The sequence below is a fragment of the Anopheles funestus genome, chromosome 3RL (genome assembly GCF_943734845.2).
Source record: "Anopheles funestus chromosome 3RL, idAnoFuneDA-416_04, whole genome shotgun sequence".
NCBI classification, from domain to species: Eukaryota; Metazoa; Arthropoda; class Insecta; order Diptera; family Culicidae; genus Anopheles; species Anopheles funestus.
Window position 1 is genome coordinate 83,465,456 of NC_064599.1, and position 26,786 is coordinate 83,492,241.

Below are 26,786 nucleotides of genomic sequence, written 5' to 3' on the forward strand. Positions count from 1 at the left end.
ACACACATTGCCGATGCTGGAAAACAACGATCTCCCCCCACATCTCCAGGGATTGACCAACGTTTCTTACCGAGGGCGAACATGTCAGCGTGAGTAGCAGGTGAAGGAAATACCTGTAAACGAGTCTAAACTTTATTGATACACCTCATGCATTACACAAAAGAGGGCAATCTCTAGGGTGTTTCAGTTACTGGAGAAGAATACCAAAGATGCTCGTTAAGGTGTTTCATGTCAATGTGCCATTTGTGAGTACGGTTATTGAAGGAAGTTGTGTGTTCAGGAGTTTTTTCTTCTGGTAAATGTTAATGGGCGAAACCGGTAACTTGTTACAGAACTGCAATTCGCATAGTCTCGAGAAGACAATTTCTTTTTATTTGGAAGTTTTGACAAACGGCTTGTTGTTTCTCCATGTTTTTCCTGTTCCTTACATATTCCATTTAAACGAGGGTTTCTTCCTTGATTTCTCAATATTTTGAGGTATTTCCTTTTGCGTACCCACAATTATTGTATTGAATTTGGAACCTTTCATTAACCCTACGGGACTTTAACTCAAGTTTTTCTGCCGAAACAAAATTAGCTATTTGAACATTTTTCCCAAATCGCTACTAGCAAATTTCCAATTGTACGGTACAAAAGCACCGTCAAGCTTTATTAGCAACCACTCCGTGTACACTTCGTCTAATAAAACATGGGTAAAATCATTACAAACTTCCTTCTTTTTCAATCGCATCTGAACCCCCTCCTCCGGAACTGAACCGAAAACCTCAATTATGCTGCGAAAATTAAATTACTTTCCACTTCGCAGCACTTTGTGCCGAGTTGCGTGTGCGGTTGATTGGTTCCGTTGTTCGGAAGTGGCCAAAAACATACACACGCGCGCTCGTACACACAGACATACATTTGGTCTTGTGTTCGCGCTTGGTGTTATGGTTAAATTTTGAAGGCGCCTCTTCCACACCGCATGGCACTGATTTATTCCGCAGCGAGCCTGGGAGGATGGGTAGTTCTCAAGAAACTTGCTGTATCGTCCTGCATTAAGCGGTGCGGGTTCTGCTGGCTATGTAATCTACTGGCTCCGGAAGGGGGAGTTAAAGCACAAGTTTCCGGTGATACAACGACTTGGTGGTTTGAAGTACGTTTGGCGAAGGTACACCACAGCTTCCGTATCCAAGTCGGCGACACACGGGTTAGCTAAAACGCTTCCTGGGAGATGCTATCCTGGCGAAGGTTGAACAATATCTGGCCAATCCAATCTGCACCCTGATGATGCTGGACGAACAGTTTCTAGGTTGTAGTTTACCATGGAACTGACACAATTAGCTCAGCTGCGGGCATAAAATGGAGAGTTTTACACACCACTGGAGTTGGTTCGGGTGTATAACCTGTGCCATCTAATCTAGAGCGCTCCTAGTAATAGGAAGCAGATTTGCGAACGATGGAGAAGGTTTCGAAATTGACGATTTATGATGTCTTTGGGAAGATTTAATACAGCCGTGTCGTAACCGTCTGCACGGGTTTTGGTGCCATTTCGCGTGCTTCAAAGACATTCCCATCGTCCATAGCATCGGAGAGGTTTTGCTGTCCCGGTTTAAGAGCATCCAATTTGGGGTTTTATATCGATTTATATACGAACACACACACAGCAAAAAATAACACAGTTCAACTTACACCACCTATTGGACGGGTGGGCCACCGGCCCAGAATATGTCAGAAGTTATTGATAAATGGCGTAATGGGGCGTCATTTTCGCGCCCTGTTGTTTCGTTCCTTCGTCTAAAGTTAGGTCATTTTACGTACCGACGGTTGCGGCCTGTTGGGTGGCAACGCATTAGGAAATGAAGCGAAATGCTTTTTTCCACAACGAGGATATAGGAAGTAGAAAACAAAAACATTAAGCTACACAAGAGCAACACCTCTTGGTTCCTTGTGGATAGGGACTCTAGACACGCGTACCTTAACGGTGGTGGTGTATTGAGTATAGCGAAAAGTTTCAACAAGTTTTCTATTGTATACATAATTTAGGCTGAATTTGGCCGGTGAGTTAGTAGAAAAGTATTACAAAAGAAAGTCACAATACATGGTGCTGTAGAAGGAACTGGTGAGCCATTTTAGTGAAGAGAGTAAAATAAGGATACACTAAAATTTGTAATGTAAAATTAGAACTCAATCAATTGAACAAAAAATTGAGCTACAACTTAAACAATAATCTACAAAATCGTTTACATGTATAAAAAATGTTATATTTTATAGCTTTGTTAATATTTGTAACCAGGAAATTGTTAATATGTCGACTGAATTCATACTTTTTTCACATACCCAATACACAATAGAAAAAATCCTAACCAAAAACCACCATCATCAAAATACTTGGTCAGATTTGGCTAAACCCTCCTCACATAAAAAATGACATAAATAATCGTATAGCATTGTACAAATGTATAAAAATTATTTATTACCGCTTGTTCGCAGTGCAAGAACGTGAAACACAAGCAGCCTGCGTTGGCCCGTCCCAAATCGATCCATAGTAATAAGCTGGTTATTTCATTCTTCTACGCGAGCTTTTCCATCAGTTTCGGTTGGTCTGAAGTTTTGCCCAGCATTATTTATAACGCGTGAAAATTAAATTACATCTTTACAGAAATCTTACGTACGCATGACGAAACGAACCCATATTACGGTTCGGAAAGGTTCAAATGCCATACATCAAAGTACGGCGAGCCAGCGAATCGTTAGTTTCGTAGATGAGTTTTACACATCTCTTCCAACCAGCTCAGCAATGGAAACATTCATTTGAAATTGAATGGATCTCCCCATATAAATTAAATACCGTTGCATTAACGTTAATTCGTTCGTGGAAAAAGAAATCCTGCAACGTGAAGCCATGCGCAAGACTTGTAACGTAATTCAAAAGGAAAGAATTCGTCGGAAAAGCTGCTGCTAGGAGTAAAATTTGTAACGGAACAGCAGTACAATCGCAAATTATCCTCGAAGCGTCCGGTTTTGCTCACAGACTGCAACCATTAAGAGATCGTACAACCATTACGTAACACTGGGAAGGAGGCCAACGCTGCATAGAGGGATGGGGAGGTTCAAATTTGTTTTAAGCAATATAAAATACGGGACGACGTGATGGTATACGTGATAAACGACGCCGGTTCCACACAGCACGACCGGATATCAAATCCCATCCAGATCGTCGCCCCGTAGTAGGGATTGACTATGCGGCTATGTGGTACATATAAGACTAATAAGCCAGAAATGGCCGGGATGACCTTAAAAGTCATTGAGAAGAATAGTTCTGTATGATATAAGCTAGTATGAAAAATTATAAAACAATTTCTATTAACTTTCCACTAGTCCGAATGGATTCATTTCTTCAAATGTTTGCCAACATGCAATATTTCAAATGTTTAGATAGACACTGGTCGAAGTTTTGCAAACGTTCCAATTTTTACAAACCTATTTTATCCTACTTTTCGCAGTTCAATCGTGGTTGATATGAATTTTACACCATGTTGCTCATTCTGATTTACACTTCCTAAGTGCTGTTGGCGTAGTTACGCTATTGGGAAGTCTATTGGGAAAATAATTTTAAAGGTTATGTTCCCTTGCAACCATCCTTTAGCTCCAAGGCATTTACGAATGGGAACTAGCACTCTACGTGTGGAACATCAACAGGGTCAACAAGCCATTGATTGGCTTTGTTGGTCCTGTAGGTAAGCGGACATACGACACACAAAGCGAAAGGAAGTCGTGCGTGTCACAACAAAGCATTCACGCCTCTGGCATGGCCGGCTATCACTTCAGTTACAGTTGACAGGTGGAAAATTGAGCATGGGACGGTGTATCGGCAAGCAAAAAGAATACTTCACCACTAAAGCACACTACATAGAATTAAAGCTCATCGTGTGGTGGTCAGCTTAAAGAGTGGTTTTACTTATCGATTTTAAATTAAATAAAAAAGAAATAGTTCCACAACTACTATACACTTAATACTAATAAAGTTTTTTTCACCTTTTCGAGAATATAATGCTACAAGTTTAATGGTGTTGCGATGGAGTTGTAGCTGGGATACGAAGAATAACTTCAACTTTCACACTGTATAACATCCCTTTTGCTCAACAACGGGACACCGTCAGCAGGAAGTCGATTGAACTACCTTCCATTACCGCAATAACTGTGTGTGCTGGAGCGTTGTGTTTATAGAGATTGATTACCAGACCCGAACGGAAAATGCAATCATGTTGGAGCAAAACAACAGCAACAAAAACATCTTCTCCCTTTATGCGTTGATCCTTGCTCGGTCTCGGTACGCTGGTGGAGGGAGAATTTGATGGATAATAAATAAATAAAATACCCTTATCCGTACAGCTTGGATGCGGGGGGACCACCATTGGGACTAGGCCGAGACTGACGAGGTGATGGACAGGATTGATTACAAGGTTATGGACACATTCAACGCTCATGCCCGGTGCCTAGGATGCAAACCCGTAGTTTGTGTCTGTCAGTCGCACTTACGGTAAAGATAAATATAATTCAAGGTACAGGTAACAGGTGTCACATTCGAGCAGAGCTGTCCCAGTGAGCATGTGCGTTACCAGCACGGAACGTGCTATAGTACCGTGACGGGTTGTTGCTTCAGCGCACTATATCGCTCCTTTATGTTGCTACACACAGCAAAAGGGTTCTGGGTTTTGCAATGATGCTCCTATAGCACATTCGTCTTCATCATCATTAACCGGTGCGGACGAAAAGTGGACATGAATCCGTTACTTTACACCCGGCGTAGGACTAACCAGGATCGATTCCACTGCTCGACTTTTCCCACCCAGCACACCCAGGGTTGAAATCTGGCAAAAATTACGCACCGTATCGAAAACCTACCAAGCTGTCCGGCGATAACGGACTTCATCAAACTAACTGTCACCTGAAGGATAATAAATTACACGATGCCGCTTTCGGTCCCTGGTGTGACGCTGCTCGATAAATCTTATTTTGGTGTTTTTATTATCGAGAATCGTTCACTTTGTTTCTGTTTGTAAAAGCTCTAAAGCGGTCGAAATTTTTGGGATGACTCGTGTTGCCGTGTAGATAACGGCTTCCGGTTGGAATGTACGATCCTGCTAAACCCCAATCCCAATGATAGGCAATTAGCGTGAAAAAGGGATTAACACAGTTCGTTCGTACTTGTCAGTTGGTTTTTGGAGTAGCTGGATGTGTAAACATTGATGATTGATTTCTGAGACCAACCGTTGAAAGATTGTTGCTGATCTTTTACCTATTTGCGTGACGGATGGGTGCATGGGAGAGATAATTGAGATTGGTTGCAAGTTTGAAGATAGCTACGTTTTGCTTTCAGTTAACGATTAACAGGCGAATAAAAAGATTAATGAAGGTAATGCAAAAGAGTTTCGCTTCCCCGAGTTACTGCAATCACATTTCTCGAAAGAGTAAACCTAATTAGCTTCACACGTGTTTTGCAATAATAAGGTACTATTCAATTGTTCATTATGCGTATCAGTTCTTACTCTTGTAAAACAGAAACCAATTGTTTCCCAAAAACGTCAAACAACGACAAAAACAATGTTTTCTGTGAAAATATCTTCGATATCTTCTTCGAGATTAAATTAAATTGTTTACAAACATGGGCCTAATTACCGATTCCATAGAATCTGTTATCTGTACATTTAAGAATAATTTCATACAAACATACAGAAATGGAAACACCGTGAATTACCAGCTTCATATAAAGGTTTGCTAGATAAATGGAGTGTGAGTGCGGTACAAACAATACGATTCCGGTTACTAGGTGCGTCTCCATTAGACACATTTATGGATCGGTTTTCATCACCAGTCCACCGGTATAGACGTTCCAATTTTGTGACCGTGTCCCGATGGAGCAACATACATGCACGTAACAAATCAAGACAGACGGTCGAACGTAATGGGCCAAGCTCTGAAATCGTCATCAATTTGATTGAAGGTCGCCGTAAAAGGACAGTAATTTGATTTTCTATAGTTTCTATTTTACTTTCCGTTAGTTATTTGTAAGGCCAACGGTGGTAGGAGTGAGGATAGCAGCTGGAAGTCTCCCAGATGGTGGAATCTGTTGTTTTTACACTGCTTCAGGGACAGAAAAACACTACGGAACAATCGATATCATGTTTTGTGGTTTTTATGTCGAATGACGATGGTTGTATGACCGGAGGACGTTTAGTGCTATTTACAATGAAGCTTATTTTTTGTAAGTTTCTTTTATGGAAGCAATGGTAGTCATTTGTGATATTTGTTGCGCTTTTTCACAATATGTTGTTTTATTTTCCGACTGTAATCAATTTCATTTTTTTCTGTTAGGACGATCAACTTCATATTATGTTTAAAAAAAAACGTATGAAATATGGTATCGATATTGTGCTTATCCACTTATATTGCCGTATCCACCGCATATTATTTGTTTTCTATACCTTATAGTTTTTGTTACTATGATATCATGTTTTTGTTATTTATCATGTTGATTGTTATGGCTTTTTATTGGTGGTTTGTACTGCTCTTTTGCGACGTGCAGATATAAAAAAAATATATTATATTTTAGTTACCCTTTCGCTCCATCTCTTGTGGCTTTTCTTCACCATATAGACACTACCTATTAAACAATAAATTAAAAATTGTATAGCTAATGTTCACCTGCGAAAAAAAAAATTACCGTAAAGTATATTTTTGGGACATGTTTTATCCAACACCCAAAAATGAATGAGTGCGGAGGAAGTAGTAAATTCGTTCGTTCATGGTCATGCCTTTTTTCTGGTTTCGTTTTTTCTCGGTCCCCAAATTATTTTCTTTTGCCATGAGACCAAAACACTATGGCACTGGGGTCGAGTTTTTTTTCCTCCCCGATAACTTTTCTTGTGAAAAGCTCTTCTGTTCGCTCGAAGAGGTTTTTTCCATCCTGAGGGCCGTCCTATTTACAGCGACCCATCTTTTCCAATTATAACTTGTTGAACTTTTGTCTTTTCGACAGCTAGAAACACGTGCCCCGAGAAGTGGTTATATTTTCTCGATCATAGTTCCCCAAACAAACGAAAAAAAGAACCTCAACTGAACGAAAAACGGTTTATGATGACCGGAAAACCCCTGTCTACAACCCACATTGTGTTGCTTTTTAGGAAAAACTTCCGGTTTCGGGTTTTTTGTGAAGTTGTTTTCATGATGGTCATGATGACTTTAGGCACACCATTGTTGGTTTTTGTTTCTTTTGCTCATTGCCCTTCAGTTTAAATGATCCCAGCGAACTGTGACGTGATAATTATTTTTTCTGTGACACTGTTGACGTCACGCGTCTTCTTTACCTGATCATTAGGAGGGGATGTGCGCAACACCAACACAACGTTACCAATTCAACGGTGAACCCCTTTTTTGGGGTTCTGTTTTGTTGATTGTGATCTAATTATTAATACTTGGGGTATGTGATTAGGGGTTCTTTGTTTCGACGAGAATCCATGGTGCAAGTTATTTCTGTACCGGAAAACATAGCACATGCTAAGGACATTTGGGATACCAAATATTAAGGAAGCTTCATTTATCGACGGGTATCATGGGATACAGAAACTGTCCTTTTTCTAGTTGAAAAAAAGCTTCACCATTTCTAAGTCTTCTCACGTCCTCAAGCATCATATTCGTCCCAGCCCATGCATAGTATGTCCAAAAATAAATTAAACAGTAATTGATGTTGTCCAGTGGTTTCATTCGACCGGAGAAACACGGACGCAAGTTCATCTTTCTTATGACCCACGGTTTCGGAACCGTTGGAGACACATGTCTGCTAATGGAAGCCTCCTTCCATTTGGCTATTGATCAATGTAGATTAAACGCCTCTGGGGCGTGTCGTACTTGTTGCTAGGCTCGGTCGAATCCACCTCAACAGAGGAAGATCCCAACATGTTTGATTTCAATGTATTAATTAATTTTCTATCCAACCCATTGCTAACAGCGATTCGGGTTAGGTACGTGCTGAGACGATATATTATGCCAGACTTACCAGTATGCTTGATTGAAATAAATTCCTCGCAGCAAGAAGTAATTGAAAATGAAGATGGACAAGCTTAGCCGAAGGTAGTGAAAAATATATTATGATGAAAGCCGGTATCTTATTTCCAAGCAACTATCAACCATTCTCTGGGTGCTATCACATTTCGAATAAAAATTTAATCTATTAGAAAAAACAATTCCGCTAATCAACCCAATGGAGACGTCGACAGCTGGGATGCTTAAAACATTTGATCTATTTTCAGAATGTTTAATGTACGTACCAGTATATTTGATGATTTATAGACAAAACTTATGTGCAAATAGACAAAGTTTTTCTGCAGTTACATTATCCTTTCAGAGCAAAAAACAACAGAACTTATTTTCAACTGTTATTAAATTATTTAGCAGCATCATGATTTTGTTGGCACCAGCTATCTTGATTAATCAGAATTAACTGTTAAAATATTTAAACTTGTTTCAAAAATGTTCGGTAGTGAACGTCAATTTCTCCGTCAAAATGTTAGAAACTTATCTCAAATCGTCCACCTTATATTGGCAGCCTGGATTCAAAACTGCAAAAGCTATTAACAGACAAATAAACTAATTATCCTGAACGGTTCCCAAACTCTCACCGCCTTGTAAACGTGAGCAATCCATAGCGTCGTTACGTTAAAAAGTACGTACCAAAAGCGTACTCTGTGTGCCGAGTGAAAACGACTTTTCGGTCAAGTTTTCTGTTCGGTGTTTTACACTAAAAACTGTGACGATAAATGGTCACTGTACAGTGGATGCGGTACGGGTAAAGCTCGAGTAAGTGAAATCGCTTTCTAGAAAGTTTGGCACTTTCTTGCTCCGATCCATTCCGTCCGTTCTCTAATATTCTATGAAGGAAGTGGCTGTGCTGTCGTCTGTAAGCGATTCATATTGGAAAAGTTTGAATGCGTTTGAAATGCTTGCTACCGCTTCGCCGCATTAGTTAGCATCATTCGCTTTGTTTTTGTAGAAAGTTTCGGGCATCGATCGAAATCGATCGTAAGGATGTCAAGGTTGTTGTTTTTTTGGGGGGATAAAATGTTTCACTCGTAAGTCATTATACGGTGTTACTATTTGTGCTCTATTTCTGATGATGTAGAATATACATGGCATACCTTCAAAGATATGCGCTAACATAATTTCTTCACGTGATCTTATTAAAACTTTATTTTATATAATTAACCTCGATGTACTTGTAACATGAATAACTTTTAATTATGCTAAATATTTCTAAAAATTTATATGAAACCAACAAAAACTTTAAAAAACTATCAATCAAATTAATGCTAAACTTATGCGCTATGTTTTTAAGTTTTCTTCCTTGAACTGGTTGGAAAATGTACCCCGCTATTCAGTGATTCTTTTCATGGTTATAAATAACCGTATCATCTTCACCTAACATGTGTGTACATTCCATGGCAGACTGTATCAAACCTATCCTTTTTCTACTCATCCTGTACGCCTATTGAAAGCTTTACTGGTAGAAAAAAATAAGAATATCTTCCCAGCATCCGTTGAACTTTCAACTACCGGATTTGCGTCATTCAGCTGTCAGCATCGAAGCTGACGAAGCTGTTACCATTGCCGCCGAGGAGTCGTTTTGTCTAACAAACGATGACACTTTCTATTACCGTTGGGTTTGCTTCTGGCATGACAACAGCCATCGTAGGTTTGCTTTCGTCCATATTGTGTGACAAATCCACCTACTGAGTAAAAATATATATTTTAGAAACTAACTGCTGAATGTCATTTTCAAAATGGATATGTAAGATGGGTTGCATATTTATATTATTCCATAATAATAATACATTAATGTATACACTTTTGTACGAAACATTTTAAACCTACAACACACAACATCCTTCATATGAACAATAGTTTGCCATGTTACGGGTACGCAAACCAAAGCTCACCATGACACAGTGGCGATAAGAGTGATTTGATTGGTTTCTCTTCACCATGCTGGCAAACATTTAGGGGAAGTATTATTTCACTCACCAACACGGTTGCCTTCCACTGTCTCCGAACTGCACGGCAGACATTCGGTGGCATTTTTTATTATTTTTGCTGTCGTTTAACAACGCAACCATCTTCCAGGATACATATCAATGTGTAAGGATTCGCCAAAAAATCCATCAAATGTCGTCGGTGCCGACGTCACCCATCTGACCGGTCATGTCTTGAGAGTCAGCAAGTTATCCGACCATCCCATCAGCTCGTCCATTCCATTTCGCAGCGTTGTGCTGTTCTATCTTAAGGGCAAAGCTGATCTCGCCGTCCCTCGCAACGGCAACAGTGGTTTGCAGGTGAAGGCGTTGGGGTTGGTACGATCTTTGGACGATAATCCATTTTGTCACGTTTTCGGTTTCGCTTTTTTACCTCTGCACCTCTGTGCTGTGCTTGGCATTTGTTGCTAGCTGTGTTACAACGAGCGAATGATATTCGCTAAGATTTTCTCTTCTTAGCATTTTTTTTTTGTTTCTGATCCAGAAAGTTGAAGAAGATAAACCCACCGAATAAGATTCCTCTAAACCGCCTTCCTATTGAATGTTTTTGTCCACCCCCTTGGGGGAGGGATGGTTTCTTTAATCCTGCGCATTATTGTAACATGACCTGCAAAAAAAAACGACATCAAGCCGGTTTAAACTTATCTACGGATTGAGGCTTCTTTAGAGTTTCTAGGTAGAGGATTTTTTTTGCATATATCGAAAGGAAGTGTTTTTGGTATACTTCAATTTCTTCGATCGAATGTATCAATCCCACTTGCGTGTTTAAGCCCACTCTCATTTTCCGCCGTAGGTACGATAAGCTTTAAGACTTTCTTTCAAAAAACAAACCCACTTTTTTCGGGTTGCTTAGCTTGGGGCAGTGCACGGGATAGCTTTTCCTCCACATTCTTTGTGTACGTTTTCCAGTCGACTACACTGGAACCAAATCAAGCAAGTCGATTCTCGGAAAACTCGGCGAAAAACGTGCTGAACGGTGCTACGGTTGCTTCTGGGAAAAATCTCGAAACAGAAGTGGTGCTGGTGAATATTTCGAATTTAAAGTAGTCTTAATTATGGCTTAAAATGTCTTTGGTGCGCACAGCTCCCGACAAACGGGGGGGTGTGGTTATTGTACGATCAATATTAGAAGCCATGTAAAGGAAATCTGGTGCTTCAGTTGATGATTGTATAAAGGAAACCGGCTGTCAGTTCTAGGTAATTGTTGAATTGCTATGTTCAGTTTGTAAAAGCTTATTCGGAAAATGTTGACAAAGATTAAAAAACAAACCTAAACGGGTGATTTGTGCGATGTAATTTACTGATTTCCAAGTAATGTTTTAATTTGCCGGTACTTTATGTATGTCTAGTACAAACTGAATCAAAAAACAAGGAAGGCTTGATATTTTGTTCTTCGATTTTCCCAAAGTTATGCAATTTTCTGCAATAGACATCTTATTGTGCTGTTTATCATCGTAAACGGTTGGTTGGTTGTAATATTTTAAAAGACTTTGAAATATTTGAGTTTATTTCATATATTTATCATCGTAAATGGTTTTTACTATATCTTTACATTAACTTCACTTTCAAGTTTCTTTGTAAGAGCATGAAATAAGATTTATCATTACAGGTATATCAGTGGAACCATTAAAAGTAACTTATTTTATCACAATTTCATGTATTTTATTGTATTCATGCACAAAAAGCATTACAGCAACCCTCAGTTTTTTGTGCAATAATTTAAAATGCACATCAACCGAGCAAATAGCCCCTTTCTCCGCACAGGAACCCATTAAGTTAACATCCTTTTAAATAAATTGCACAGCCACCATATCGAGGTAGCTTTGTTTGTTGGAACTACTCCACCACCGCGGGCGGTTAAATGATTGACGGTGTGGTATTTCAACCGAACTGTTCTTTTTTTTGCTGAACTGGAAGAAAATAAATTCGTTAAAGCTGGGATAAATTGGTTGGGGTGCACAAACAACAAAAAAAGTACACCAAAATAAAACGAATGATTCCACTCATTGGGTTCATAAAATAATCATAAACTTACTAGGCCTGATTGCATCGTCAGCCTCAATCAATCTCCGACAAAATAGCTGCGAAACGTTTGGAGTTCATCGCTTTTTTCTTTGACTTTCAAAGTTACTCATACATACACCACCACAACCAATTCTCATTTTATCGTGTTCTACGTTTTACGTTTTACTTTTTATTTTCAGGCAATGTTTTCGTTATAGCGGCCATCCTGCTAGAACGGAATCTGCAGAGCGTTGCCAATCACCTGATACTGTCACTGGCCGTCGCGGATCTACTTGTTGCCTGTCTAGTGATGCCACTCGGTGCCGTGTACGAGGTGTCAAAAGAGTGGCGACTCGGTGCCGATTTGTGCGACATGTGGACGTCAAGCGATGTACTGTGCTGTACCGCTTCCATCCTTCATCTGGTGGCCATCGCACTGGACCGGTAAGTGCTTTTCGACGTAATTCGATCAAAGTGTGTCTGCCTATCATTCTTTCTGGTAAAGTGCCTATCGATTACTTGTGGCCAATAATGAATGAAATGACTCAACTTGACTAGGTCGAACGATCGCATTGTTTTGCGATTTAGTACAACATCTGAAGGTCACATGTCGCAAATAATTTCAGGATAACTTTTAGGTTATATGTTCCTTTTTGTATTGTACTGGATATAAAAGAAAAAGCTCGTGCTTTATAAAACATATTTCGTTTTTTTATTATTTTTGTTTCATACTTATTGAATTATTTTTATTTCTTCTTTTCATTCGTGGAATACTCCGTGAATTTTGTCAAAATGGTAAACATACTCGAGTTGCCTGATTTTTGACAACAAGAGGTCCTCAAAGTGAGAGGTAACTTTCTCTCAAGGAAACTGTGAAGGTACATAATATAAAAGGGGCATATTGGGCAAATGTATGAACAAGCCATGCCGTGTATCAATTTTCGGAAGGGTTTGCACTATACATTTCGTACCATTTACCTTACGAGATTGATTCCCAACATCTTATCAAAATATCCTCAAGCTACTCTTACAGTCTATCCAATATGTTTTTCTCTTGCAGAGGCACAAGCAAGAAGAGGAAATCGATTCAATTTAACTCATCCGTATCTTCCCGAGAATGCTCAACACTTTTTCCAAAAGAATTTTTCAAATAATTTTTCCGGATGTTTCCTCCCGCTCTCAGATTTGCCTACCATTTTGTTTATTTTCTTGTACCCAAACAACTCCTCAACGTCTCCACAAGCAGCCCTACTGGGACCAAGCGTGCGAATACTGTGCCACTCGAAAAGATGAAATCTTCGCGCTAGATCATCTTTAATTCTGCCATTTTTGCTTTCCTCCATGCCTGCGGTTTTTGATACCGGTTCGTATAAGAAAACGTACGTTTCTCGAACCGCTTGCCAGAACCTTTTACCCTAGAGGGTTCGAAGATTGACAGGAGGCAGAATGATTTTTGCTAACATATGCAGGATCAAGCGTTTCCTTGCAGGAAATGTTTCTTGTTTTTTGGCCTTTGCATTTCCAAGCACTTCCAATTTCTGCCTTTGACGTGACGTTCGAAGAGCCTCTTGGAAAACGAACCAGTCAGGTAGGCTGTCGGAGCTAAAAGATCCAATCCATCATGTGCCTTCGGAGCATGAACACAGTATGATATACTTACCATGGTTATGGGTTCAGCTCAGTGAACCGTATGATGTCCGTGTGGGCTCTTCCTTATGTTTGTCTTAAGAAGAGTGCACAGTTACGTCTTGCAAGTCCATGTTTGGGTCATTGGAACTGACTGGTAGTGCTTAATTTTTAGATAAACCAACAAACGAGTAAAGTCATCACTTTTCCTTCCTAGAACGGTCGAGTCTATCATACGACACAAGTATTGAGAGAAATTACATTCATAATGCAGCTGCTTTGAAGTGCAACTGAGACGCACCTGAATGGCAATGCATACTTAAGATAGCCGACCATACATGCATATTAATATCCAGGGTATAGAATCTTTCCTTAAAGTTAGCAGCAACTTAACACAACTTCGTTCTTTTAACTTAACTTTTCACTTACTCTAACTTTAAGCAGTCTGTGGCCTTGCATTGTTTTGCAAGGTTTTACCGTCACATTCCTTGATATCAGCTACACTACTAAAGCGTCATGGTGTTACTTCGAGCATCAATAATTTCTTATTTCGTTGCATTCTTAAGCAGTTTATCTTTGGGTATTTCTTAATCTTGCTCGTAGTAATTAGAAAAATCCCCCCTCACCTAAGAAAAATAACTTTTGCAAACCAAGCTATACAGGTTTTCTTTACTGATCTTGGAACAACTCAAATTATGTTGCACATTTTGTGCGTACGGTCGTCAGCTGACTGTCTGTCGAGGTTCACAGTACAACACAGAAATACGCATACGTACGCTTTGCAAAAGAAGCAAATTCCTTGTTGAAAGTTTTCCATCTAATCTGATTAACTTCAGCACACTAGCGAACCGGTTCGAACGGTGCAAACGAACCATCGCACCAGTGTCTTTTCCCTGTGCTTGCTCGTCGCTAGTTTGCTTGTCGTAGCGAACCGATTACGCCCAGCCACAAAACTTCATCCTGACCGTTTTCATTAAAAACAACTGATAGCAGCTGACTTTTGTCGGCAGCGTTCGAATAACTTTTGCATAACTTTGCTCGAGCTTGGTGAGAGAAAGAAATCTTTCCCGGAGGTCTGTTGCTCGCCTTGGACAAGCGTTCGTAACGTCTTGCTGTGCCTGTGAACGAAAGTTTTAAGGCCTAATTTCATTGCAAATTCAGTGCCGTGATGTGCCGACTGCTCAAGAAAACATGCCGAGCATGCTCTGGATTTGGTGCGGAAGGAAAACACAACAAAAGAATGTTCCTCACCCCAAGCCATGTCCATGCACCAGAGATTTCGCACTAGTTGGACAAGCATCGGGCGAGAGCAAGTTTTCGATATTCTTTAGGGAACACATGTTGGAAGTTATTTCCAGAAGAGCGCAGATGTAAGCATCTTTTGATGGAACGATTCGGATGGTGTTTGGATGCATTTTAAAGGAAGTGGTTTTTTGAAGATGTTAACAGAAGAAGCAAGATAAACATTTTTGGCTTCGTGTTCACTATCTCTTGTTTCAGTTTTATTTGAATGTGTGTTTTCTTTATCTTTCCGATAGCTGTACGCAATAAATGCCGCTTCATTTTACCTTGCTGAACTAAAAGACGGCTTGCATGATACAAATCATGCCTTGTTTGATATTTGACAAGCATTGAAAGGCTTTTAACTTAAAAGCGCACACTCGGTACTGCAGTGATTTTTTTTTTCGCCCTGAACACTGCAACAAGATGCTGAACCTGGTGCTTTCCTGAGCCGTACCGTGAAGCAGCCTGTTAAGCAATATAAGGTTTAAAACAGCACATCGCATCCTAACACCAATTTGAGAAAAACCCATTAGCACTAGTGGGCCATACGGTAAAAGTAGTTCACACCCATTACCAGCGAAAGCTTTCCTCTTTCGTCGTTTCTCATTTTCATGTGACAAAATGGACGCGAACGAAGGAAATGAGAAAAACGGGCTTTCACTTAAGAGCAGAAGCTGCACAAGCAGCGTAATGTCCGACAGCGACGAATACAATTAATCATTTTCTAAAGAGAAAAATAGCGCTTTATTCGCCAAACTCGTGGCAGAGATAATTTAATTGCCGGGGAGCTTATAAGGGTGTGAAAAGCACAGCGTCACAGCGAACATTTAGTAGAATGAAAAAATACTCTAAGAGGGTCGAAGAAAAGCCTTAACACGTTATGGGTAACACTTTCCGCAGGCAAAAGTTAAGGACGGTTGACAAAAGTGTTACATTGAGAATCTGCTGAAAAAATGGATGTTGAATACATTAACCTTTTCTTTTACATTATTTGTGAAGAAAATATTCAATACAAGACACGTGTCGTGCATGATAATTACAGTTTGTAATAATGTATAGTAGGTTTCATTATTAAAACTCCTCTCACTTTCACCCTTGAGAGCACACGAAATGTGTCGTCATTTCGATTATAACTAAACAAAGCGTTGATTTCAGGCAGCTTTTATAGCCCACGGCTATTTTTAATGAACCCTACCATCCGATATCATAAACACATTAACCTGTACGTAGTTGTAATTGATGTTGCTTCGGTGTCCGATACCTTCAATTAACACAGTGTTGGAAATATACGTATCAAGCTCTATTCTAATCCTCAATAAATGTTCATACGCGCACAAACATATGCATTTGTACGATGCATGTGCAAACATACATACCGATCTACTAATGTGTTGCTTATCCGTACATTCCAATCAAACGGATTGAGATGGAAATTCTTTCAGTACGCAGTACGAAGCTCCCAGTCCAGTGCACTGCATGCAATCCACATTTCAACCACTAGTCGTTGAATAAACGAGATACTGGTACCCGCTTCAGAGTGGCAACCTTTGCTGAAGGTGTTGGAATTATGGAAATGTCAACCCGGTTCTGATTGTGCTCCGGAACCGTTCCTTTACCGCAGATCCCAAGTTATGCCCATCATCTTAATGCGTTTTACTGACAGCTTTACAATAGTAGTTGCAACTGGCGAACTATCACCGGTATCCCGTCGAGGTACACCTTGCTGGTCGCATAGTGCAGCAAGCAATCTTTTCTGGCACACTGTGTTGAGGTAAATACTCTACGGTTGTAAGGCAACAAGCAGAGTAGGTGTAAAGCGTTAAAGAAACAATGAACAATGCACCGGTGTGGTTTAGTCTGTGATGAAAACCACAAGAGTTGTACCCTATGTTGCATTTACTAAATCGTTTCTTCTAATGTATGGACTTGCTTCCCAGCAGGGACAAACCGCAGGTGAATATATTGACGCAATGTTTCATTTTCGGATTTCATGTACGCCTAAATGTAGGCAGTTTGCATAACAAAGTGGCTTTGATTGCGCCACATTATTGATTTTAGATATTTTTTATCGTAAAAATATTATGTAAATTTTGCTTCTACACACCAACTACAATGTTAGCGCAAAACGGTTCCTAATGTAATAGAAGTATTTCGAATGCTTCGCATTTCAAAACCTGCTTGTAAAATCATGTAGCCCACTCTGCATACATGCAATTGGCAAGAAACGACCCACGTAACGAGCATCTCAACTTTATCCACCGTAAGTGTATTGCTAACGTTTGCTTAGCAAAAGCACCCAACATCATGCGCATGGTGTCGCGCAATGAGAAGCTGCAAATCTGCGACAAATTTCTCCCATACCAAAACCGCTGTGCCGTGCTTTCCCATTGTACACCACAATCACGTGCAATAGATTATGCAGCGAGCTTAACATTTTCCTTTTCGCAAGGGAGCGTTCCACGCAACACGCCGAAAGATGCATCTTCGATGTGCAATCGCATAATAACCGTGCGGGGAATGCCTCCGTGCACTAGGCCAAAGCGGGATAGACCATTATTTGTGTGCCTAGATATAAGCAAGCGGTGTGCGTTAACTGACGATAATGTTGGTCGGTGTGTTGAGAGTGGTGCAAATTTATCCGGCGTAATCGCGAAATAATATATCAAATGCATATTTATGTGCTGCTGCTTGTGCGACATGGTGCACCATGGTAGTGTGTGTTTTGAAATATGTAAAAGATAACTTAAGGATACTTTCCTCCCTGAGCTACTTCTGTGCTAGTACTGAGCTACATGGACCAGCCATATGCAATTTGGGGTTATTATTAAACTACAACTACTTTCCAACAAAAAAAAATATTGTTTTTTAATACCTAATAGGAATTACAGTCCGACATTCTTACAACATATCTTTAGGAAAGATTAGTCAGTTGACTATGCCTTTTCAGAACGTTTAATTTGAATGTATTCTTTTCATAGGTTATTATTATTTTCATTTCTAACCTACTTTCTCTAACAAACCGCACATATATTTTAGACACTTGACTTTGTCCCTAAATCGTAGCGACACTTCAAAGTAGCAAGCAAAGCCTTAAATCGTGTCCATTCTCGCAAGCAAAACCGTTCACCAACAGCTAACCAGTGAATCAAGTGGCAGAAACGTCGCCTTTCAAATGCGTCCAAGACATTAGTGTCCAAGTGCTCTTTTGGCTGCTCTTAGGGATGAACCAACTATACCGTAACGCAAAAATTGTGAATTTTTTACCATCTCGCTTGCTATTGTGGGTAAACGAACACCCACTCCATCTGTGTAATAAATCGTAACGCTGCGAGGAAGCAACCCCTTCACCCTTCCAGTGTTACGTAATAGTTGAATGATCCCTTATTGCATTGTCGGTTACTGTCGCAGCAACATATGTAAAATATCGTACTCTGCATTCAATTTATATGCAAATTTGCTTATGCACGTAACGTATAGTTCGGCAGCGGCAAGCGGAGAAAGGATCAACTATGGTGCCACACATTCCACCAATATATGGTTCAGTAGTAACTTAAGCCACTAACCCACATATATACATTGTGAATAGCGCTTATCGAATTGAGCTGGAGCTAAAATCTGTACAACCTAAAGGTGATGGAATATCTCACCACAATCCATGGATTGATACATTATAATAATCATTCACAAATTATCGACTTTAGCTTCTTTGAGAACGTTTATAGAATGTAATTGCCCTGTCAGTTGATTTTTTATTTTTCGATGCACACACATGTTTAATCCATAACAATAGTAAACTTTAATATTTTGTTCCATAAACATTTACCAAATATATAAAAACGTAAATAGCAAATACTTTTGAAACTAAAAATATTCCCCTTCCAATTACAGATACTGGGCAGTGACGGACATTGACTACGCACACCAGCGTACGGCCCGCCGAATAGGTTACATGATCATAATCATCTGGACGCTATCGGTGCTGGTATCGATAGCCCCCCTACTCGGCTGGAAGGACCCCGAGTGGGAAACGCGCGTCTACCAAGATCTGCAGTGTATCGTATCACAGGACGTCAGTTATCAGATCTTTGCGACCGCGTCTAGCTTCTACGTGCCACTGCTGGTCATACTTTTCCTGTACTGGCGAATATTTCTTGCCGCCCGGAAACGGATCCGTCGAAGGCAGCAGGTACGATCCTTCAGCACGTTTATGTGTCTGTATTTTTCTTTCTTTCTCGTTCTCTTTTTCTCTTTTTATCTTTCTCTTTTTGTCGTGATTTTCATTCAACAAGTTGTCGTTCATTGCATTAGTTTATCAGAACCTTAAAATCTCCCACATCGATGCGGAACATTCGCGTTCGCAGTTGCATCTCCCATCTTGAATTTTCCATTCGCCACGAGATAGTAGCTGTTGTTTATTATCCTCTTCTCCACACCAATTTCATGACCGTTCATCACTATTGCTGTGTTACGTTTTTTACTCTCTTCCGAGCACCATATTGTCAATCGTTTCACTTTTTTTCGTTTTACTCCGTCACGTACTATTAATGGTTACTGTTTCATGTTTTTCCACATCCTGTCATTATTTTCACACAATTGTTTCCCACATCAACCCGGCAGCTCATCCTGAAAATCCCCATTTCATGTGGTGTAATGCAGACAGGCGGTTAACGGCAGCGTTTCGAACAAAATCCAATAACATCCCCATTCTATACTCTCCCGTCGGCCAAATTCTGTTCACGTAATCCGCACCTGTCATTACCCTTTAGCGAGTAGAAAACCGTTCTACTCGCACACAAGGGAAGCTATTTCCAAAATTGATTCCTACAAGTTTATAAGTCATGATGCTCTGCTTGAAGGGAAAAAACAATCGGTTACGGGTGGTAAACAATATTATTCTGCTGTATATTTTTTTGTTGTTGTATGCTCCCTTTCGTTTCCATCGCGTGTCGAGTTTTATCTTTGACAGTTTGAGCTACTCATATTCTATCGCTGTGCTTTTTCCGGTTCCTCTTCTTTGCGATCCTCTCAACGTACATATACTTATTTCCACACAAAAAACATACAAAGACTTACACATTGCGAAATACGTAACACGTTCCTTGTTGCAAGGACACAAGCTTTACCAAGCTATGGTGAAACAAAATAGCTGCATTTCTTTCCGAAGCTTCGGCACTTTCCACCTCAAGTTGAAACCGTGCGGTCTTTTGGAGCGAATCGTGAGGATGACAGTTTTCCGCCATTATTCCTGCGATACGAATGACGCGCCGTTTTTTTCAATACTTTTTAACATCTCGCTGTACAGCATTTGTACGTGTTTTCTTATTTTTTCTTCTTCTCCGGTTATGCTCGTGTGTATATATGTTGCAGTTGGTGGAATTTGTTTTTCTGCAGATATAGGGTTTTCTTTTCGAGCGTTTCTATTACGCTGAATTTATTTTTGATATCATCTCATTCGGTACATGTATTACGTTACTATACTATGTCACAAAACTCGTTCGCGTTGTTATGATTTATTTTTTTATCACATTTATTAGTTATCTCGCCCGTTGTTCAACTTCTGCATGCCTTTATTAATATGTGTTTTCAGTTCAATGTAAGTTTTTCTTAAACAATTCTCTTAATTTTGTGTTACCAAGTATTTATAAGTTTGCTATGAACGTATAATGTTCAATTTTTGTTTCTTAATCTCTCTCAACTTGTTTTGCTAAACACTGTAATAATGTTTGATATGAAATGTATAATCTTCATATTCAAATATTTACTATTTACTTTTTATTGTTGCACATTCTAGTTATTCTGATGTAACATTAGGGTTTGTTCTTGATACCAATTCCGTTCCTTCATGTATGTCTATACATCTTCTTTGTCTATTGAAATCATAGGAACTATGAACAGCTTTGTTTAGTTTTCTTATTCTCTTTTTTAATTTTTTTCCCACTTTTTTGACTAGAAGAGTAAACAATTCATAAATCGCATATGTTCACAATTCTTGAAGGATTGTACAACTGTACAACTTTCTCCTATCAACTCCAGCCACCCGTGTTGTTAAATTCGCGAATGAGTATTTTTCGTCAAGGCAACCATTTCAATGCTACTACGTCTATTGTGTCCCGATGGAAAGGCTCACTTAGTGACGCGCATTAGATTTTGTGTTACCATTCCGTTCGCCATCCCTGTGGCAGACGATTTCAGGCTTCGCTGATTGCTTCATCAAAGAGCAGCAGCAACACCAGCATGAAGCTCATTGCATTTCTTCACGCTTGCTAAGCTGCAGTTGCTTCAGATCCACTACACCTTTCGCTCGTTGAATTCCATCGCTGGGTGAGCGTTTGTGCTGATTGTAAGATGGTTCCCATCAGCGCTTGGGCAGCTTTTAAAGTGATGCTTTTCGTTGGTAAAGCACTCTTTCCACTCTGGTTCGTTTACTCGTTCGTTTCCGCAATGCCCATTATTGTCATCATTCGTTTCCCGAGTTCCTTAGCGTGGCTGTGTGGTAGAACAAAGACTTGGTTCGTTATTGTGGTTAGATTTCGTTCTTTCAATTGAAATAATTTCTTACTGAGACATTTAGCTAATGAGAAGTAAAGTTGAAGATATAACCTTGTTTCAAGCCAATCATAAAGCCCTCCCCCCCTCCCTCCACCCTCTTCTTGCTACCCTGGCGATTAATGGACCGTACAAAAAACACATAATATACACAATATTTTGACAAAACGCTAATTTTCTTCATTTTACACACATACAGGGAAGAACAATAGTGCAATTGATACCAAAACCTTTAGTAAGTATTTGGGTTATATTTTTGCGATTCTATCTTAGTTTGTCGTTTCGTTTAGTTTTATTTTAGTTATACCCTTATGTGCTTTTGTGTTTGTCTCCGAAACTAACGCGTCTGCGTTTGCGTGTGTTTTTACTATCTTAATGTCTTAGAGAATGAAGTTGTGTTTTTCGTTTTTTATTGTTTTTTTTTTTTTATTTCGAGCTCTAATTTGATGTCCAAATTAACAGTAGTCAGACAGTGTGCAGGAATGAGAAAAGAAGAGTATGACTTTGTTTAACATATTTTCGATTGTTTTGTTTTTCACCGAGTAACATTCAAAGTGTATCGTGGTGGTATTTTTGTATATTTATTTTTACTGCGTGGTAGCGTTTTCTTATGTATGTGTGTGCGTGTGTGAAAGTAATGATGAAAGAGCCTTTAGTGAGGTGTGAAAACCAACAATTTTCACTTGTCAAAGGTGAACCCTTCATTCACAACACACTCATCAACATTCCGTGCTCGTAGGCATCAAACTAGTGCTATTCGTTATCCCTAGATAGTCTCTGCAACTCGCTAACATATTCACACACATACTCACACACACACACTCGCTGTTCCCTGAAACATCCCCGTTAGAATCAACCCCTGTGTCTTCGGAGAACCGACATAGTTCGTGGTAGTGTAGTGAAAATCTTCACACTGTCATAGTAATCACCACCAATAACCTCACTCATGTTAGTTGAAATAACACACCCCTCACCAGCTTACAAGGTGTTATCTGTCTTCGGCAAGGGAAGGCAGATCAATCACCTCGACCTAGTCGCCGGTGGTTGACTGGGCTGTCTCCCTTTCTCTCTCTCTCTCTCTCTCTCTCCCTATGGCTATCTCTTTGTCTATTTCCCCAACTCTGCTTCTAGTGTGGCAAATGAAATTACAATATATACGCACCTCCGAACATTCATAGCGCCGTCCGGAAGTGGACGGATTGGTGGGACTTATCTTACTGCTTCTGCACCATTCCAAGCCGCTTACTCCCTGTGTGGCTTAAACGCTTCGAAATGAAATAGTTACCTATTTTTCACCCTTTTCTGTTGCATTAGGATGCTAATGTTCAGTGGTCAAAGCAATACAAACTCATTACGCTCTCATCTGTGTGTCCTGATGCGCATCTGCATTTGACTTTGTGTGCCAAGACTCAATGCTACTATTTAATTTCGAAAGAAAAGTTAGTGCTTGATCGTGAAAGCCTTAGGCCGGAAGTCAGTTGATCTAGAGGATCCGTTCAACACGCTGTAGCTCGTAGGTCTTGCAGTAATAACAGCACGTGTAGGTCTTAGACATATTGATAGCGATGTAGTAATAGTTATAGTTTTGTGACACGAAAACGTCCACTTTTTGTTGGCATTTTTAGGAAATGGTATCGCTTTAAAACTTTATGTTTGTGGGAAACTTCATTCTTTTATGATGCACAAATGTGTGTTCGCCTTGTCTTCTGTTAATAATATGATCTTTATGATCCTATTAGTTACTACATATTGCAACTCTATTCACAAGACTATGTTATCCAGTTATTGAAAGCATTCATGAAAATGATTGTTGTTGTTTATTCAACAATCTCCCTCATTTTAAAGTGCTGTCAAAACGAAGTTATTACCCAACATCGCTACCCGCATAATGTTAATATTACATCCAACTAACAAATCAGATAAATCTGCCAACCAAATGATAAGCTTTCCATGCACATCCTTTCAATTTTGCACCCAAAACACCGGTGCATTTTCGTTTGAGATGCGCCTATTCATTGTCTAACAGATATGATATGCCTGTCCAAACGTCGTACATTCTTGTAAAAGCCGTACTGTACTCGGTGTATGATAAGTTTGTGGATTTCGTTTTGTAGCGCAAAACTTCACTCCATTCGAAGTCAAATGCAAGTGCAAAGTTTTCCTCCACCTTCAGACTTTCGCTCTTACGGTGTGGTTTAAGTTTTACATCATTGAATTGGCATTGATTGGCAAGTGGGCTTGGCTTTAGGTATCGTGTGGCAGCGCTCGGTAACCCTTCCAGGAAACCATTTTGCCAGATACCGTAAGAAGAGATGGTAAAAATTTTCACCGCCTGCAAAACGATTCGATTTGTTTCTTGATTGAGTTCTATTGTGTTGTGCCTAAGATAGAGATTGGAAAACGGTAAAGTTTTTCCCCTTTCGAAAACACACTACCTACGCATTGTTGCCATTTGTTCTATATCCCGCTTGAGGCGGGCGATAGTTTTGAAAGCATTTGCAGGAGTGTTTCCAAGTTTTCCTATTTGTAGAATCGTAGACTATAAAAGCTTATAGTAGCTGCTTTCGTAGAGGAATACTAACTGTATTAATTGATGTGGAAACAGCTATAACTTTCCTCTCTGTTAGGTGATATGCATTTGTACAAAGAATGGACCTTTTTTGAGGTCGTCACAACTTAGATTCAGGCGCAAATTTTCGAATCTACTTACTTATCTTCCAAAATTGATTTATTTTTTAAATTGAAGAACTCTAGGCAGTTAATAGCTATTCAACAAACGAGCTCCAACGTAAACGAGATGCATATAGCATAACTTAACTTCACTAATACAAAAGCTTGAAGCGATTTCCTTGAAGAATTGAATACTTCTTCTTCTTGGCTTAACGACCTTACAGGTCACGCCGGCCATTTCTGGCTTACTAGACTTATTTTTACCACGTAGCCGGATAGTCAGTCCTTGCTACGGGGGAACGGTCCGGATGGGATTTGAACCCGGTCCGGCCGTGTGGACTGGCGCCGTTTATCACATGCACCACCGGGCCGCCCCCCGAAGAATTGAATAGCATCTATTGAATAGCAAACTAAAACATCTTAAACTTCTAAAAGAAGTTTCTATGTCAAGAACACAATCAGACAAACTTTGCTATCATGTCATAGTTTTTAATTTTTCGATATACAGTATAGTTGAATATGCGCTTAAACTTTAGACTGGAAGTTCTGAAAGTGATACTATCTGTTTGGTTTTATACCATGCAATATCTAGAAAATCTTATTTATAACGTTGTGTAAAGAAAACTTGGTGTTGAAATGGGCAAAGCAAAGTTTGTGCTTGTGATTGAAAATTATGTAAACCTTTTACTTGTTGTATAACTTTTGTTCAATCGTAAATGTTTCAAAAGTTGACAGAGATTCTAATGGGAGAAAAATATATTCATTCTATTCAATAAACGCTGCAGCCGTAATGTTCATAAAGCTCATCTGTACAATACGCCAATGAAGCTGCGGTTGCGGTCAGTATCTGCACTATGCAGCTTTTATGTAGGAAACAAAACGAGATGAATGCTGTGCATTGTGCGGAGATGCGGTGATGAGCTCTGCAACTGCATGTTACGAGTTTCTACCGTTTTTTGGTTTGGCAGTTATGATGGATGTCCCCAAAAGGAAGCACTTTACTCATAGTGGAGTATGGCTGACTGGCGGTTTTTAGGTTTCAAGTATCCATTGGCTTTTAAATTGTCTATGATTGTAATACTTTTGTCGAAAATCTCGATTGAATAAATCGAGTATTGAATTTTTATCTGCGAATTGAAATCGCTTAGAAATAAAATAATGTTCCTGAATAATAAAAAGGCTTTAGTCTTGCTACTAGAACGAATGAAAATTATTTACATTTACTTAATTTTGTTTTTTTTTCAGTTTAAGTGAAAAATCCTCTGTAGTTAATATAACTAACACAAAGTTAAACCTTAAGTATTTGTTATTTCTACAACATTAATTAAGGTAGCTTCACAAAGAAACGTGTCTTAAGAGCAATTCGTGAAGTGATGTTTAAACATCTTGATACCAATAAAGTTTTATTGGAATGAATTTTCACCGAGCAATATATTGCAAATTGATGTAATAACAAATGAGAAAGTGATATTAAAATCAGTAAGCACCATTCATTAAGCTCTAAGGCGAAATGAAAAGCTTCTCGCAAAGCGACCGAGATAACGAACGCAAGCAGCCCCAGTCAAGCAAAACCTCAAACAATGGATGCAAACAACCCAAACAAAAGGCAACGATTCTGTTCGTAATTTTAAAATTATGTTATCCATAATGCAGAGCGGATTCAATAAAAGCTAGCGCCTTCAATCATTGTTACCTTAATTGGCTGTGTATTTATTGGCCCGAAGTTCCTAACCAGCGGACCGGGCTGCGGCATTATGTTTCCGAACCGGGTGACATTTTCCCAGCATGATGGGGATTTCAGCTAAAGGAAGATGGAAGCTCTTTGTGTGTGTGTCTCGGAGTTTCTTCATTTCCTTCATCCTGTCAGGACAGGTACATTGAATTATGTAACCACAAAGGCCCGTTCATTAAAACGCCAAAAATCTAGCCCGGAAACCAGCTACACGGCATGGAGATTGGCAACATTACGGCATTTAATTCAATCAGGGCTATCTTTTGACAAACCAAAAAACTTCTAAAGCCGGCAACGCTTTCTAGTTGCCACTCGACTTGTTGCCTGCTATAAAGGATTTTGAACTCTTCGTTACGGATGAGCCATCCGATGGGGCCTAATGATTTTAGCCATCACCTTAATTAATTTTCATGAAAACTCCGCCTTTTCATTGAACTAAGATTTTCTCACGTTATTGAGTAACAAAGCGAGCCTTTAATTATCGCGTTGAAAAATCTTTTTTCTAACATACCGAAAGGTGGTTAAATCAGTAAAATAGAAAGCATATCAACTTTTTGCATATAAAGTGAAGAAAAATGAAGGACGTTTCATAAATAATATACTTTTGATCCATTTCCTGATACTTCTTATAAGAATTACTGAAAAGGTACTCAAATATTAATGGGACGAAATGAAACGAATTTTCCAATTTCGTCGACTTTTTCCTTGTTTTGTGATTCGCAAAACCAAAACCATTCTATTGAGTACACATTTAAAACAGAGCACTAACTCCAAATATTGAATTTCGAGGGGAAATAAATGGGTTTTTCATTGGACTGAGTCACTTCCAATGAATGTTAGCAATGAATAAAATATTGTGC

At 39.4% G+C, this 26,786-nt stretch overlaps 1 protein-coding gene across 1 annotated transcript in view; it reads left to right on the plus strand.

Moving 5' to 3' along the window:
* Positions 1 to 26,786, plus strand: part of LOC125770587 (5-hydroxytryptamine receptor-like) — a 72,847-nt gene that overhangs the window by 40,639 nt on the left and 5,422 nt on the right. Inside the window, exons 5-6 of the mRNA XM_049440342.1 lie at positions 12,269 to 12,512; positions 18,867 to 19,164. Of these exons, the coding sequence (XP_049296299.1) occupies positions 12,269 to 12,512; positions 18,867 to 19,164 (542 nt within the window). The remainder of the gene's footprint in view (positions 1 to 12,268; positions 12,513 to 18,866; positions 19,165 to 26,786) is intronic.